Source organism: Artemia sp. Qi Xiang Cuo, chromosome 1, assembly GCF_049724085.1.
Source record: "Artemia sp. Qi Xiang Cuo chromosome 1, ASM4972408v1, whole genome shotgun sequence".
Taxonomy (NCBI): Eukaryota; Metazoa; Arthropoda; class Branchiopoda; order Anostraca; family Artemiidae; genus Artemia; species Artemia sp. Qi Xiang Cuo.
In genome coordinates this window covers 70,152,041-70,170,545 of record NC_142794.1, presented here as the reverse complement: position 1 = coordinate 70,170,545, position 18,505 = coordinate 70,152,041, and the positions used below count along the sequence as shown (strand labels likewise).

The following is an 18,505-nucleotide window of genomic DNA, read 5'->3' as shown; positions in this document are numbered from 1 at the left end:
AATTTAGTAAGAATCGATCATTTCTAAAAATAGCTGGGAACTGATTACGTGATAAACTGTCAATATTGGATGGTTGTTGGAGGACTTCTAATGCTTTTTCTATGAAAGAGTACTTTTCTGAAAGAATTCTACCTGAACAAGTGCTTGTGCAGATCTTTAATTTGATCGATGTTTCTTAAAACAGCCATGCCAAACATTTCTTGGAGTTATCCATTTTAATATTCCTTAGAATGAAAACTTATAGTTTAACTTTTCTATGTATTCCTTTCCAAAGCTGTTCTTGGTTTTGAAAACTTGCATAATAAGGTATATATTTTGATGTATGCTATGTGTAAAAATTTATGGCTAGGTGGAGTCGAAAAAAATTGCAAATTACTCACAAATAGAGATTTAAAAGAAACCGAGTACATTTTACGTCGTTTTCTGAATTTCAATTCTCTAATAAAGCTAAAAATTAAAGTTTGCTGCCTGAACTCGGTCCTAATATTCTTGCAATGTTTGGGGTTTTTAATCAATTGCTTTAACGCTCTGAAAATAGGTTTTTCATTGATAGTAGTGGCGAACCAATGTTCCGGGTCTTTATCAGCAATATACGCTGCTTTGACAAAATGGTTGCACATAGTGTCTTGGAATTTAGTTCAAAATTCTATGGAATTTTAACTTAAGATCCTTAGCCACTCTTAAGATATTGTAGATACGTCCTTTTGACAGTCTGGGGGCAGATTATGTCTTTTGATTTAGTTCAACCTCCTCCGAAAGTTTCAACTTAATACCCTCAGTCATTGATGAAGTATTACAGATAGTCCCTTTTACAATCTGATGCACATAATACCTTTTAATTTAGTTCAATACCCCCTGACAACTCCCTATATGTTTGAAGTTAATGCCCTTAGGCGTTCCAGAAACAATGCAAATGCACTTTTTAACACCCTGTATATACAAAGTGCCTTAAGACTTACTTCAGAACCCCACTCAATATCCCTTGGAAGTTTCAATTTAATTCCCCTTTGCCGTTTCTCAGATATGGAAGACCATCTGGATGAACATAGTGTCTTCTGATTTAGTTCTACATCCCGCTCAAAATTTCCTGAAACTTTCATCTTAGTAGCTTCAGCCGTTCTTGAAATATTTTAGATATACACTTTTGGCAACGTGGATGTACACAATGTCTTTTGTTAAAAGGTTCCTGAAAAATTTCAAATAAAGCCTTTGCTAAATACTTTGACAATATGGATGTTCATAGTGTCTTTTGATTTAATTCAACAGCTGCCTCAACATGTTCTGAAAGTTTAAATTTAACAACTGTAGCCGTCCCGAAGATATTGCACAAACTCACTTTTGATCACCCATCTGCATATGATGTCTTTTGTTTTAGTCGAACATTCTCTGAAATTTTCAACTTAATACCGTTAGCCATTCCTGATATACTGCAGATCCGCCCTTTTGATAACTTAGATTCACAAAGTGTCTTCTATTTTAGCTTTAAAGTCCCATCAACATTCCCAGAAAGTTTCAACTAAATATAGTTGGGTGTTCCTGAAACATTGCAGATTCACCTTTTTGGCAATCTGGATGCAAATAATGTCTTATAGTTTAGTTTAACATTCCCTGAAAGTATCAGCTTGATAATTCTAACCTTTCTTGAGATATTGTAGGTACACCCTTTTGACAACCTGGATGGACCTAGTGTCTTTTGATTTAGTTCCTCACCCCTTCCCAACATCCCGAGAAAGTTTTAACTTATATCTTGAGCCGTTCCTGAAATATTGCCTTTTTGACAACCTGGACGTACATAGCGTCTTTTGACGGGATTCAAATTCCCCTAAAAGTTTCAACCTAATATCCATAGCCATTCCTGAAACATTGCAGATACACTTTTTGGCAACATAGATGCACACAGTGTCTGTTTATTTATTTCAACTTCCCCCTAAATATGCCCCGAAAATTTCACCTTAATACACTCAGCTGTTTCTGAGAAATTGCAAGTACGCCCTTTTGACAACATAGATGCCTAAAGTGTATTTTAGTTTAGTTAAATATCCTCCTCAACGTACCCTGAAAGTTTCAGCTTAATACCTTTAACCTTTCCCAAGATATTGGCGATATGTTCTGTTGACAAAGTTGATGTTCATAGTGTCTTTTAACTTACTTCAGCCCCCCCCCCCACTGCTTAACATGCCGTGAAACTTTCAATTTACTACACTTAGTACATACTGCTTTTTGATTAAGTTCATCATCCCTAACAACACACCTTAAAGCTTCAATATAATGACGTTAGCTGTTCTAAAGTTATTGCAGATATGGTCTTTTAACAATTTGGATGTACATATTGTCTTTTGATTTAGCTCAACATCCCCCTCCCCAGGATGCCCCAAAAGTTTCAATTTGATACCTTTTGCCGTTCCTGAGATATTCTAGGTACGCCCTAAGACAACTTGGATGCACTAAGTGTCTTTTATTTAGTTCGATATTTCCTGAAATTTTAACCCTTAACCTTTTTGGACACTCGGGATCAAACATACCCCACTTCCCAGCAATAAAACTTATATTGAAACAATAGGTAAACAACATAATTTACAACTCTTGTCCCAGGGGCTTTCGAGGTTTTGTTATCCCTGGGGGTATAGTTTCTGGACCTGTCGACCATTGTGAACAAAATAGCTACCTCAAAACTATATAGAATGTCTTCAGGGGTCAGATGTAGCTCAAATGGGTCTGTGAGGGGGCTGGTTATTCTCCAGTTACTTTTTACTATTAAAAAAGGCACTAAAACTTCTGAACTCCAATCCAATGAGTCTTCCTAGCTTTTTACGACCACTTCTTCCATAGGTCAAAAGGAAAAAAACCAACAATAAAAGATTGCATCCAAGACAAATCTTTCTTTACTTAGGCCGCGCTATTGCAGTGCCAGGGATTTTCCAGACTCCTATTGCAGTGCTTGGGATTGAACATACTCCTTTTTTTGAAGAAGTCTGTTCAATGCCAGAATCTTCTCCTATCTGGGTATGCCCCTGCCTCCTGATTATGAAAGTGTTCATGAAATATATCATCTCTAAGTAAAAAGCAAAGTGGGTCTTATCTTATGTATCATTAATCTAAGAAAACAAACAGTCTTTCTGATGAAAGTAAAGAGCGAAGTAAAAACTTAAAACGAACAAAAAGTACTGCTTCGCGGTTTATGTAATGTATGGGTCTAGGCGTGCCCCCGGAAAATCCCCCTTCTCGGAAAAATTGTCCCGGATAAGTTCCCCCATATTCCCTCTAAATAATTTCGGTTGTTCATTAGAAGGGAAATTTAAAGTTCTACTCACCTGTTTAAGTCAGAGGCAGTGGCATTGCGTTGCCTATAGTAATGAGCGATAAGGATTCAATGTATTATTATTTATTTAATTATTTATTTCCTCCCATAGGCACTTAATATAAAAGGGGTGGTCGTTCTAGTTCTAGTGCACTTTTTAAGAGTAAAAAGGGATTGGAAGACAACGAGACACCACCCACACACACACACACACCCATACCGATCAAATTTTGAGATAGTCATTTTGTTCAAAATTGTCAAAAGTCCAAATAACCATGCTTCCGGGTTTAACAACCCCCTTTCCAGCCCTGGGGCACGAGCTGTAAGCTATGCAAGTTGCCCATTGTTAAGGTGTAAAGTTTTTATGGGAAGGGTGGTTGTAAAAACTTTGAAAGGGGCTCATTCAATTGGAAATGAAAGTTCCAGTGCTACTTTTAAGATTCGATAATGATCGCCCCTCTCAAGCCCTTTTTCACCCAAATGCATCCGATCAAAACTCTGATGTATATATATATATATATATATATATATATATATATATATATATATATATATATATATATATATATATATATATATATATATATATATATATATATATATATATATATATATATATATATATATTTTATTCATAACTAGTCAAGATTAAATAACTATGCCTCCGGGATTGACAACCCCCACCCCCATCGCGCAGCCCCTGGTACAAGGGATATAAGTTATTCAAGTTTCTCATTGTTAACATATAAGGTTTTTTTTTATTAAGAAGAAAGGGCATGTTTGGTCCTGGATCTCCCTAAAAGGCTTAGAATATTAATGTGAAACTTTAAGGAAATGTTGAGATGGGAATGACAAACACAATCAAAACACACTTGGTCTTTGCTGGTTGTGAAAAGGAAATATCAGCAATATCTAAGCAACGGCTAATGCCATTATGTTGAAACTTTCTATGGATATTGCGGGGCAGCTGAAGAGGGACTGGAGGGCAACCAACCCCCTCTCTTCCTTGCCCTTTTAATGTGCCCTCTCTCTATAAAAATGGTCAAAATTTTGTAATTGTCATTGTGTTCAAGCTAGTCAAAAGGTCTAATAGTTCGGGAGGGGGGCAGATGCCTCAAAGCGTGCATTTTAACGTAAAACGTCCTAAATCTCTTTGAGATTTCAGATAAATACAGAATTAGCTCTAAGGAAAGGCGGGGGGCGTGGTGGAGGTAGAAATTGTTTACAATCCCTCTTCATTTCCGGGAAAATTTCTGGTCCATGTTGCTATTACGAAAGAGTAACATTAAACCCCAAAATGAGCAGAATTTATTCCACATCCCTAAAATCCCCCTCATGGTCTTAGAAACTCCGGAGGATGCTCATTCGATCGGAAATTTAGAGTTCTAGTTCTTTTTTTTTTTAAATTGAAAGCGATTGGAAAACCAACCAGCCTCCATGTCCTAGAACTGTTTTTGATATCTTGTCCTTTTTTTCCTGGAAAGTGATCACAGATCCATGATCGTTCTTTGTTAAAAAATACACCAAAAATTTGAAGATGACAGCTTAAACCTCGACAGTAGGGTCCTCTGATTTCGATATCTGGTCCTTTTGTTACTCCTTAGGGCCGACATGTTAGGATCGACATTTTGAGGTACCTATTTTGTAATTTTGTAATTTACCATTTTGCAATTTTCCATGGGGTAAATTTTTCCGCGGGGAGAGAGGTTATTTCTCGCAGGGGGATTTTCAGAGAGGGGAAAAGTGAGGGGGGGAATTTTGAAAAAAACTGTTTTTCAAGCAAATTGGCTCGAGGTAATTACCTGTATTTATAGAATTCTGAAAAGTTAGCGCTTTACTGAAAACTAAACTTTCTTAAGTGTTTTAAAGAATTAATATCATGTCGTAAAATTTATTGATTTCATGGTCGCTAGAAGACTATTGAGGAGCTTTAAGAATTATTTTTATTTTCTCCTGGCCACAAGGATTTTTCTGTTTTTATTTCTGTTTTGTTGCGTCGGTTTTATGTTTTCGGTAAAGCGCTAATGCTACTATTATTGCTACAACCACTTTTATTGTTAGTACTACTACTACTACTAACACTACTGATACTACTACTAATATTAACGCTGCTACTGCTATCACTACTACTACTGTTACTGCTGCGACTACGAGTGCTTGTGACTGCGACTGTTACTACTTGTGAAACGGAGGCCAAACCTTGGCTTCATGTTTCCAGAGAAAGTCTGTTTAAGGGCTTTTTATTTTTGATATATTTAAAACATCAAAACCAGCTCTTTAATTCAACATGAATGCATTAGGTGTTGCTTTTCTGACTGCTTGGTCGACTTGGATATGAGTGCAATGTACTGTACCGGATTACTGCTGTAATTTTATTTATTTTATATATATATATATATATATATATATATATATATATATATATATATATATATATATATATATATATATATATATATATATATATATATATATATATATATATATATATATATATATATATATATTTTATATATATATATATATATATATATATATATATATATATATATGTATATATATATAATTCGCATAATATTTACATATGTCATATACATGTATAGGCAATTCTGTTTTTGGTTATGTTAAGCGATAGAAATGTTGTTTGGATAGAAAAGGTGGGAAGGTTGATTGGTATGGATAGGGCAGCATAAAGACTTGATTGTTAATAAATATTCTATTTATATCATGTTCTTTAGTAAATATTTGATTTTCGAAGTTCAAGGCCGGGGTGATTTGAGGGTTCAAGGTCGCATTTAAAGAGCTGGGAAACTGATCAGTTTCCATCTCATCTCTGAGAAAAAAAAACAAACTATGTCATCTAGTGTTACCCAGCAAAAATCACAAAGCTTATCCAAAACTGAAATAAATGTGTTAGTTTCTTCGTTTTTTTTTTCTTTCTGTTTCCCGCTTTCCCGAAGGTAAAAGAACCACTAACCAAATAGACAGAATAAATATACTGCTATGCACCAGCAATGAAAAAAGTTCAGAAGCACAAGAATGTACCTATCTACAGTAAACTAGACCTTCAGTTGAAAGCCAACTGTTAAAGAATTAGAACTAAGCTTATTTTGTATTTATGTTATTTTTCTGGGCAAGGCTGCATTGTCAGAGGCGCTAGCAGAACATAAATGTCTAATGACTCCATATAAAAGTACCTAGTTTTCACTCTATCAGTTTCAAAGACTCTTTGGTTGCATCCACATGCCTTATTTGGACTCAGAATTTTATTTTAAAAAATTAGGAAACCTTGCAAAAAAAGGAAAAAAAATCCAACGCTTCAGCCTGCATGGTACAGTCCAAGTATATTGTAATGTTAATAATAGACATCACAATAATTCTTAATTATGAAACACCGGTTTTAAATATAACAAAAGATAAATACCCCTAAACTGCTTGAAATATATTAAAAATATGACAGTGAAAAAAAAAAATTAAATAACAATCCATAATATTGTTGGGAATGATGTCAATATCCGACAAAATATCGGCCTCTCAACCTTTTCGTGCGAATTCCTATCAATTATACTCTACCTAGCAGGAGGGAAGTCACACATAAGACCCAGAACGTTGAGCTATCATCATTTAAGAATCTATAATTTATCATCTGTAAAATATTATCGTGGGACACAAAAAAGAAAAAAAAAGAAAAAACAATTCTAATAGAAATATAAATAGACATTCAAATAAAGGCTGGTGATGTAAATATTTTCGAAGACCACACTGCCTTTCCATGACGATAAAAAAGTTCAAATAGGGATAAAATCCTTTTAATAGACAGTGATGATGATAACAGTGATAGAAATTCACAAAAATACTGTCACTGCATATGTGACCGAAATATCTAGTATTTTTGTGAATTTCTATCACTGTTATCATCATCACTGTCTATTAAAAGGATTTATCCCTATTTGAACTTTTATGTATCGTTTAAGGCTGGTGATAAACCTTTTTGCACTCCAAAGGAATCAGTCCAAAAAGTGTCTTACAAAAGAAGAGAAAAAAAAACCCTGAAAAACATTTTTGAGGGATAATGAACTCCCTTTCCCCTTGAAAATTTGTTCCGATCCCTCTTCCTAAAGTGTAATTTGTGTGCATTGGTCTCTATATGGAACTATTCCTTGTATCTTCTAAAATATATTATTATGTATGGTAGATATGACCACTGGAGCTAAATAATTAAGGTACATATTAGGATTTTAATTAAAAAGTGCAAGAGATCATAAATATTGTCTCTTGAATTCTAGTATACGTACATTAGAATTTATATTACTTCATATTTGAATTCATAAAGGATTCATTTCCGTATAACTAGAGTATGTCAATGCATTTCTTTCTATTTATTTTGGGGTCCTCGATAAGGCTACGGATCCCATCTTGGGAAACTCTGGTATAATTAATACAACATAATTTTTTTTATGTAGTTTGTTGCAGGATTGCCAGTAACACTTGGACAGTTTTAAATAATTTCTTAGAAGTTTTATAATTGAAGCTTTATCCTGTTTTTATTGCTATACACTCAACTCAATATTATGTTCTGTAAATATCACTGAAATAACAAAAAAAGAAGCATTGTGTAGAAAAAATAATTTGGCTGAGTAATAGATGTTCACAGTCCTTGTCTGTTGTTACTAACTTATAACTAACGTGCACGTCTATATTCTTTTTTGCCTGCTGTAGTATCGGAGCCTAATTTGAAAATGCGCATGCGTCGCATGTTTGAAAGAAGGTCCAGTCCACTGGTTGTAAGAGCGAAGAGACCTCATCCAAATGCCAACGGAGTGCAGAGATTCCCTCTCGGAAGTAAGTAATTTTTTGGGGTTGATACCTCTTTTTTTTGTAATTTTAAGCATTAATATGTTTCCCCGCTACGAAAGAATGTCCTCAGTGGAATTTATTTAGTTTCATAGCTCTAAATTCTTATTGAAATTTTGATGACGAACATAACGGGCAAGTGAATTGATAACTTTGCAGCTTATTGACATACCAAAAAATCAAAGAAAAGCTAATAAGAAAAAGGCAAAATCAAAGCGAGAGAGATTTTCAGCCAGCGAAAAAGAAACACCTTACTGTACTTATCTATAAACTAAATTTTTATTGTCATATAAGGTGGGTCAAATGTAGCTTCATGCCCATGCGTATTAAAAGGAAAATATAATTTAGAGCAATCATTCTTGCCGTTAAAACTTTGCTCTTTTAAGTTGGAACCTAAAAAACACTTTATCCTAATCTTCAGTGATCTCTGTAGCAAGTTGTACGTACTTAATCAAAGTCAACATTGCCATTTTTTGCTGCTTTTCAGCTCATTTGTTGTTCCTTGGCTCTCATTAATCGTGTTGTTCGTTGGTGCAAAACAGTTCTTTCAAATGACCACGGAGACGAAAAAAAAATGTTGGAGTTGTTTAATCTACCCACCTTGTAGGCTTGTTTTCCAGACTTTGATCTAAGAAATTTCACAGTCACCCGACTGGGGTATCCCGTATGTGGCTACATTTGAATAGAATCTGGTCTGTTCTATATCGTTCCCAAGATTCATATAAAAACGTCCTCGAAATTCTGCTCTGCTGATCGATTTTGCTTTCACCGAAGTGCCATTTCCTTCGTACTTCATTGGTCTTGAATTGTGTCCTATTGGTTAGATCTGCTTGAATTCGGGTAGAATTTGTAAAACTCTTCAAATTTTAGTTGTGTTTCAGAAATGCTTCCGTGGCATTCCTAGGAAAATCTCACGATGTTTATTTTTTTTTTAGGGATGCATGTCTCCTTAATTTGACTGAACTTCAACTTAGTTGGATGGAAGAAAGCAACATTTATTTTTATTAAGTGACTTTTGGTCTGCCATATAATTTATTTTTTTCAGATGAAAGTAAGGAGCAACATTAAAACTTAAAATAAACAGAAATTATTCCAAATATGAGGGAAGCTGCTCTCCTCAATGCCTTGCTCATTACCCCAAAGTTTATTGGTTCTTTAACAAAGCTTCTTATTCTGATTCTATAGTGTTTGTGTTTCCGCAGTCGTTCCTAAGGAATTGGGACAAAGAGTCAAATTTAGTCGAAAGAGCGAGGGGCTGAGGAGCGGGCAGCTCCCTCGTTTACTTGCAGTTGAAAACTTGAACTTACTGAATCTTTGCTTTGTTTCACGTCTGATTGTTTTTCAAAGGATGCTCAGGCATGAGATATGATGAGAGGTACCCCTCCCCCGTAAAAAAAAACAAATCAATTTATTGCTGTTAAATTGCATATACCAATAATTAGAAATTGATTGGTATCACCTCACTTTTTGGTTTTTCCTGTTTAAGAATTCAAATGCAGGATATAAATTAAAATTTTAGATAAAATTTGAATACATAGTCAAAATTTTCGATGAACAATAGTTCTTTGAATAAGTCCTTGATAATATTTTTAATACAGAATTTCGGGTGGACGGAGATGTGTATTATTGTTCATACGGAGGAAATCCTAGGTGACTTTTGATCTTCTACGCGGCTGAAGCCATCGCAACTTCTACAATAGGGTTCTCTGATCTTTGAATACACTGAAACATTGTATATGAATAAGAAAAGAGAAATATTAACATTCACAATCACTTAAAACAAACCTCTTGGTAGTACTTGCCGCCCCCCTCCCCAAGACATATTCCTAGTGATGTTCATGACGATAAACCCCCCCCCCCCTCGCCTTTCTACCTCTGTGTCGGTAGACTTGTGAATGTGATATGTATGCTGCATAGGAGTTTTTTTCGCAATCTCAGGGGCACCTTAACCCCCTCCTTTCTCTCTTGCACCAATAATAAAGGCATAGACTAAAAATGTTACCGGGAGTACCAAGAGGAATTTGACAACAGTTTCCATCTCCCCGGCCCAATTCGTTCTATATTTACCTGAAGTCTCAATGAGAGTTCAGATATTTGGAACTTTAAGATAAAATGAACGCTCTATGACTTCTGCCTCCTGCGCACCCCTCCTCTCCCAGGCCAAAATGACTCACCACCCCTTCTTCATAATAGCTGATGCGCACTTACACATCCTTGTATACAATTTTAAGCAATATGACGTAAATCAGTTTGGTTAAATGAAGCTTTAAAATTGATGTCATAAACATTGTAAGCAGTAAGAAGGCAGGTATCACCCCGCAGTACCCTTATTCGGGCTTCTAATCGCCGAGAGATTAATTCCTACCCCGATCCTCGTTCCTATATTTATCTGCAGGCTCATGAAACGTTAGAGAATTTGGGGCATTTGCCTCCCCCCCTTGCACCTACATAACGACCCACTGCCCCTCCTTCATAATAACTGATGCCCAATTATGCACCACTAAATATTATTTCATGAAAAATCGATTCAATCAACTCAGTTAAATCAATCCATATTTGCAATTTATCTCGTGTTGACTATGTGACTTTTAGGAGTGAAAGTGCCACCATGTGCTATTACCTCTTCTGGAACTGGTGAGCTCAATACATATTTTTTTTTATACTTTCAGTTCAATTGGGGCAAGATCGTAGTTTGGTGCCACAAAATGGCCGAAGACGCCACTTTTCCGTGGCGTAATCTTTTTTCTTTCGCGGAAAAATGCCACAAGAACTTTTGCGTAGCTTTTGATGGGTAACATTGAACTTAATCAATTTTATGTACTTTGAAATGGTATAAAAACTAAATCCTTTTGATGTTAATTGTTATTAAAATTCCGTTTATAGAGTTTGGGTTACTATTTTCACTCCTTACTTATAGATTGTTACCACAAACTGTTTGATACCGGCAGTCTTTTACGCATGAAAGGGAACTCTGTCTTCATGTCGACTTAAAGATAGCTGACAAATAAATTGCATAGTTGTTCATGGATAGCCCTTTAAAAAAAGGAAGCATGAAAACGAATCTGGTGTTATTCAAAGGGTTATGTGAGTGAAGAATTTTGACGGATCAGGGTGATTTTTAAAAAAAAAAGACAAAAAAAAAAAAAAAATCTCAAGTTGTAAACATCCAATCCTGGACAACATAATGAAACTTTGACAATTTCGTTATATCCAGTTACATTTTTACCTAGGACTTCCCGAAGCACTTGGCTTGCAGCGTTGGGAGCCCCTGTGGGGGCCTCGTCACTAGCTACTTTGTGGCCGTCCAGCCTCACACCATAAACAGGCGTGTGTTTGAGGGGAAGAAAAGCCGCGTTACACTTTATTTCAGTTTTAGTATTTCGCACAGACGGATGTTTTTTTTCTTTTTTTTTGTTTTTTTTTTTTACTTATTTGCCAGTATATTAGAAAATTCAAACAAGTCAAATTTTCTGAATTATTTTTAGTTTTTTTTTAATACTAACTAAATTATTATATGTACTAAGACAAAAAAAAATCGAGCGAATAATGCATTTCAGGGTTGCTACTTTCTTCTGACCAATTTGTCTACTTTAGGAGGATACTTTTGAACTGTTTTTTTTTTCTATTGTCGTAACAGCAGTTGTCACATTCCCTGCGGAAAGGTCTGTAAGTCATGAAGTTTGCCTCTTGTTTACGTATAGCATTTGTTATTGGAAATTATACAAAATTTTTTTTTTTGGGGGGGGGGCAGAATTCCAATACAAAATTATTTTTATTTGTCGTACTTTCTCTTTGACGACTCAATTTTACGCGTGGAGATGTTAAAGGTAATTGTCTGGGATAAATTTTCACTGGGATTGAATTATCTAGAGGATCTTTACGCGGGGAGGGGGATTTTTCAGTGGAGGTGGAGCCAGATTTCCTGGCATCATTTAAGAAACGATCAGAAATTAAATTAAAAAATACAAATTTTTTCAACTGAAAGTAAGGAGCAAAATTAATACTTAAAACGAACAGGAATTATTACGTATATGAGGGGGTTTCCCGCTCCTCAACACCTCGCTCTTTACGCTAAAATTTAAATTTTGTCCCAGTTCTTTAAAAACGACTCCTGAAACACAAAGGTCGTTTAATTAGATAAATAAGAAGCTTTTTTAAAAGAACAAAAAACGGCAGTTTTGTAGTTTTTTGGTAGTAGCGGATGTCAAATATAAAAAAATAGAAGGGTGAAAAATCAACAAAAATAACCTAGAAACACAGCTTAAAACACTAAACAGCTTAAAACACTTAAAACACTAAACACGCCAAACAGCTTAAAAGGGGGAGCCTCTGTCTGAAAATGTAAAGTTGCTCCTAAAGATGTAGGACCGTTAAAAGATTGCTTTCATTTCAATTTTTAGGGACCAAAAGCGTTGTCAGATCTAGGTAATAAGGATTACTTTTTTTACGGTTCACATGGCAACACTGACAAAATACAGTAGTGTTCGAAAACCTTCTTAATTTTAAAACAATCATTAGATAAATCTTTGAAAACCACAACCAAATCACGACGAAAATGCACATGTTTTTAGGTATGAACGGGTCCAGGGACAGAATATATTTTAATTCTGGTGTCCTAATAAATTCTTTGAAACTGATTATAATTTGTATGAGAATTACGTCTTATTATAACGAACATATTAACAGAATTAAAAAAGTAAACTAATTAATGTAAGCTAATTAAGTAAACTTATTTAATGATTGAACCAATAAAGTAAAATTACTTGAGTAAATTAAACATGTCGATTTATTTTTCTTAGTTGGTTTATTAAGTAAGAAACTATAAGATAAATAAAAAGATATATTCCAATAAGCAGAAGCTAAAAAAACTTTAGCTTTAAGAGCGAGGAATTTAAAAGGAGGAAGCCCCTTCATATACTGAGTAATTTTTGTTCGTTTGAGTTTTAATGTTACTCTTTACTTTCAGTTGAAAAACTTGACTTTTTTTTAATTTGTGGTAGATTGAATTTTTATACTGTTTATCTTGTGGTAAGTAGCAGATGTTCTTGCTCATGCCTAAAAATCCCGTAATTTGTTATATGTTTTTTTGTTATAGTTGCTATAATTTACATACGAAAAAAAAACGAAATGCAATTTGCGCACTGGAAACACCGAGCACGAAGTCTATGCGGGTGTATATAGATAGATACATAAATAGTTTTATACATACGAAAGCCTTGGGCCATGGTGAAACACAGCAAACAAGCAAAAAATACAACATCAAAACGCAAACTGGCAAAACACTTGAACTGATTACTCAAGAAAATTTTCACGATGCTTCATACCTACCCGGACGAACCTTACAATATATAGATATAGATACAATATACCTACAGATATAATATACATATAGAACCTACAATGTATAGATACAATAGATAGATAAGAGTGGGTTTTGATTTTCACGATGCTTCATACCTACCCGGACGAACCTTACAATATATAGATATAAATACAATATACCTACAGATATAATATACATATAGAACCTACAATGTATAGATACAATAGATAGATAAGAGTGGGTTTTGATTTTGGAAACCCGAACATAACCCTCATCGGTTATTTGCCACAGTTGTCTGTAGACTGGATGAATTAGTCTCGCTACAACGATAACTTATAAAAGTTCAATTTCTATTCCCCCAAAAACAGTGGAAATATTTGAAGCTGAAATAATTAATGTTTTGGGTTTAATTTATTTATTGATGGTGATTTGTGGTATTTTTTAGCTTAGAAAATTATTTGAATTTATTTCTACTCATTTTTGGCTTAGTAGAACTCTTTACTTTTCTTTGACAAACTTGTTTTGCGGAAAAAGTTTTTAAATTAATTTCCGTTTGTTTTTCATTGACATGATCTCTACATCTTTTTGTTTTGTTTCAATTAGATTCCGTCATTTTCTATATACTCCGCAGGAGGGGGGGGGGTATTTTCCGCGTTTTTCCCTCGGGGGCATTTTCTGGCGAGAGGGGTCGGGGGGGGGGGGGTTAAACGCCAATGATGGGCGTGGGGGGCTAGTTGCCCTCCAATCACTTTCGACTATTAAAAAGGGCACTGGCCCTTTGAATTTACAATCGAATGAGCCTTTTTTGAAGTTTCTACGACAACGCCTTCTATAAAAACCTTATATGTCCCAGGGCATAACTTAAAACCCTTGCCCTGAGGGTTTTGGGGGAGTGTCCTCCTCAAAAACATATTTTGTGTCTGGAAATCAACTACGCTGAACAAAATGGCTATCTCGAAAATTTTGATTGGATGTGTTTGGGAGAATGATGGGCTTGGGGGGGGGGCTAGTTGCCCTCCAATCACTTTCGACTATTAAAAAGGGCACTAGCCACTCCAATTTGCAATCTAATGAGCTCTTTTCGAAGTTTCTACGACAACTTCTTCGATACGAAGTAGCCTACCCGGCTGAAAAAAAAAAAACAAAACAAAAACACATCGTTCTTTACTTAGGCAGCGCTAGCGCGCTGCCTATGATGAGCGAAAATTTCCGCTGTTTTTTAAGGTGAGTGGCGCACTATATGGGGAAAGTAAAAATTCCAAGAATTTAACGAAATCTAGAATGAAATTTGGGGTGTGCATTTCCGACTAAAAGGACTGAAATGTATATTTTGGGTATGCTGTTGATTAAAGGAGGGTTGAGCTGAATGGGGTTGATTTCAATGGGGGTTTATTCAAATAGGACAGGGTTAAACGGAGTTTGCCTTGCGTGAGCGTTAAGATGAATGATGGTTGAGTTAAACGGGGGTTGAGTGAACCAACGGTTAAGTTGCTTAAGGGTTGAATTGCACAAGGGTTAAGTTAAATGAGGGTTGAATTTAACGCGGGTTAAGTTGCTGTTCTTTAGGATTTTTTTTAGGGGTGGGGGGGGGGTTAAACGCCAATGATGGGCGTGGGGGGCTAGTTGCCCTCCAATCACTTTTGACTATTAAAAAGGGCATTGGCCCTTTGAATTTCCAATCGAATGAGCCTTTTTTGAAGTTTCTACGACAACGCCTTCTATAAAAACCTTGTATGTCCCAGGGCATAACTTAAAACCCTTGCCCTGAGGGTTTTGGGGGAGTGTCCTCCTCAAAAACATATTTTCTATCTGGAAATCAACTACGCTGAACAAAATGGATATCTCTAAAATTTTGATTGGATGTGTTTGGGAGAATGATGGGCTTGGGGGGGGGGCTAGTTGCCCTCCAATCACTTTCGACTATTAAAAATGGCACTAGCCACTCCAATTTGCAATCTAATGAGCCCTTTTTGAATTTTCTACGACAACTCCTTCGATACGAAGTGCCCGGCTTAAAAAAAAAAACAAAAAAAAACATCGTTCTTTACTTAGGCAGCGCTAGCGCGCTGCCTATGATGGGCGAAAATTTCCGCTGTTTTTTATGGTGAGTGGCGCACTATATGGGGGAAGTAAAAATTCCAAGAATTTAACGAAATCTAGAATGAAATTTGGGGTGTGCATTTCCGACTAAACGGACTGAAATGTATATTTTGGGTATGCTGTTGATTAAAGGAGGGTTGACCTGAATGGGGTTGATTTCAATAGGGGTTTATTCAAATAGGACAGTGTTAAACGGAGTTTGCCTTGCGTGAGTGTTAAGATGAATGACGGTTGAGTTAAACGGGGGTTGAGTGAACCAACGGTTAAGTTGCTTAAGGGTTGAATTGCACAAGGGTTAAGTTAAATGAGGGTTGAATTTAACGCGGGTTAAGTTGCTGCTCTTTAGGATTTTTTTTGTTTATACATCTTGTTTATTCTTTTCTTTTATAAATAGATGAAGAGGAAAGTCAGAACTCCGGAATCAAGAACCTGTTCCCCCTCTAGTTCAGCTGCCAATTTACATTCAAATGTCTCTGCTTTACCAGTTTCTGAGGTACGTGATTATTTTTTTTATTATAGAATGGAGAGAGACACACACCCACACACACACACACACACACACACACATATATATATATATATATATATATATATATATATATATATATATATATATATATATATATATATATATATATATATATATATATATATATATATATATATATATATATATATATATATATATATATATATATATATATATATATATATATGTATGTATATATATATGTATGTATATATGTATATATATATATATATATATATATATATATATATATATATATACGTATATATATATATATATATATATATATATATATTTGTGCGTGGTTTTTGTCCTATTTTTAAATTTCTGCGTTTTATTAACTACACAGGCCTGCGAAATTGAAGTTTTCGAAAAATACAGGTAAAAACCCGTGTCGATATTTTTGATAGTCAAATTTGGAAAGGGATTCTCTCGGACAGTCTTGCGTGGTTTTATTTATTTCAATTTAAGTACAGTAACTGATTTTTGCTTATGCAAACTGATTTTCAGTAATCTTTACTGAATTATTACCGAAACCCAAAAATTTATCATCAAGGTAATTTTTGAAACCAAAACATAAGAACGCACAAAAGGATATATATTCCTTCCTTTTTTTCATCGTTAATCCATATTACTACTCTGAAAGTCTAGTGTTGAGAGCGAATCCGTTGTAAGTGCTTTTTTGTGTGGGCTCATCGTAGTTTTGTTTCTTGTTTTTGACAAAATTTAATTGGCTTTAAAAATAAGAAAAATATCCGGCGTCTAGAGGTCACTAACTACACAAAAAGTATCGAACAAGTTTTGTTCGAGATTCCCAAGAATATATGATGCAGCATAAAATGTTAATATGAATTATTGGCAAATTAATTGCACGAAAGGCCACGATTCATATTTCTTTGCGATTAATTTTAGTTTAAGGAATTCGATTACAATTCCCTTTCTTCGAAATTGCAAATTTAGAATCGCTTTTAATTATCCTATTTATATATATATATATATATATATATATATATATATATATATATATATATATATATATATATATATATATATATATATATATATATATATATATATATATATATATATATATATATATATATATATATATATATATATTTATTTATGCCCGCTTACAATGGAGAAATGGAGAAAACAAAAAAAAGTGGAGTAGCGGAGATTTATTGGGTGTATCCCCTTCTCTCAGGGGTAATTAAACCGAAAATAAATTTACCGATATTAAGTGACATTTTTGGATATTTCATATTTTTATAGTAAGGCTTTATTTGTTTACTATTTGTTATTATAAGCTATTATCGACTATTCTATTATTATTATAATTATCTTTATTAATGTTGCGATTTTTGTATTATGATTGATTGTTATTTTCAGATAATTTAAAATACTATCTACTATATAATGAATTTACAATTATATATTTTTAAATATATGATCTACTTGTATTTTTTGGAACAATTTTGGGAGACTTGTAGGAATAGATGATGCGGTATAAACTTTAGCTACGAACCTGCCAAACATATTGAAACATAGTGCTTGTAATTTGAAGAAGAGCCAGAAATATTCTAATCTCCATCTCGGGTCAAAATGTGGATAGCAATAAAAACTGATTCGTAATGCACAAAAAGCAGTTCAGAAAGTCTACCAACACTCCGAATTGTAGCTTTTTTTGGAGAGGGGAGGAACCATTTCCCTCGACAATTGTTACCAACCAATTCCTTTTGGGCCATAAGTTTGGGACTCAAGTTTCCTTTTTTCTGCGGGGCTGGTGCAGTATTATTCAAACCGTGAAGCAATGCTTCTAACAGACAATTGCAATTTTGACTGCGTTAAAGAAAGAGCTACTCTTTTTTGTCCTTACTAGGTCGACGTTATGACATCCACAAGGTTGGACCAGTATATAGGCAAAAAAAATATAAGAAGTAAAAAATGCTGTTGTATTGAGATTAATGATGTTTCGTTGACAATAAAATAAGGGTTTTTGAAATTACCCGTCCCCCTTATTAGTGAAAATTCGAAAATTACCCTCTGCCTTGGTAGAAACCTCAATAAGTGCCCTTCATAAGACAATAGTCCAATTTAACTTTATATAAACATATTGATCCCAGTGTATAGGAGTCCAAAAGGTTGGCTACGAAGTAATTATTTCTTAGTTGCGCAACAATTATTGCGCAACTACATAGCGGGCAATAAAGTGCTTCCTTTCAACAAGGTAAAGAGAAGTAGTTTTACTCCGAGAACGTCTGTTCTCATTGAATACATTTGGACGAGACAAATTAAGTAAGATAGTATTATCATGTTATAAACTATCTTATAGACAAACCCTGGGGATACTAAAAAAAAGAACTTCGACAAAACATCTTAAAGTCAATATAACTAATAA

General features: G+C 34.4%; 1 protein-coding gene across 1 annotated transcript in view; it reads left to right on the top strand.

Moving 5' to 3' along the window:
- Window positions 1-18,505, top strand: part of LOC148956667 (histone deacetylase 4-like) — a 221,896-nt gene that overhangs the window by 99,407 nt on the left and 103,984 nt on the right. Inside the window, 3 exon segments of the mRNA XM_089086609.1 lie at window positions 8,018-8,140; window positions 15,970-15,974; window positions 15,976-16,068. Coding sequence (XP_088942735.1) covers window positions 8,018-8,140; window positions 15,970-15,974; window positions 15,976-16,068 — 221 coding nt within the window.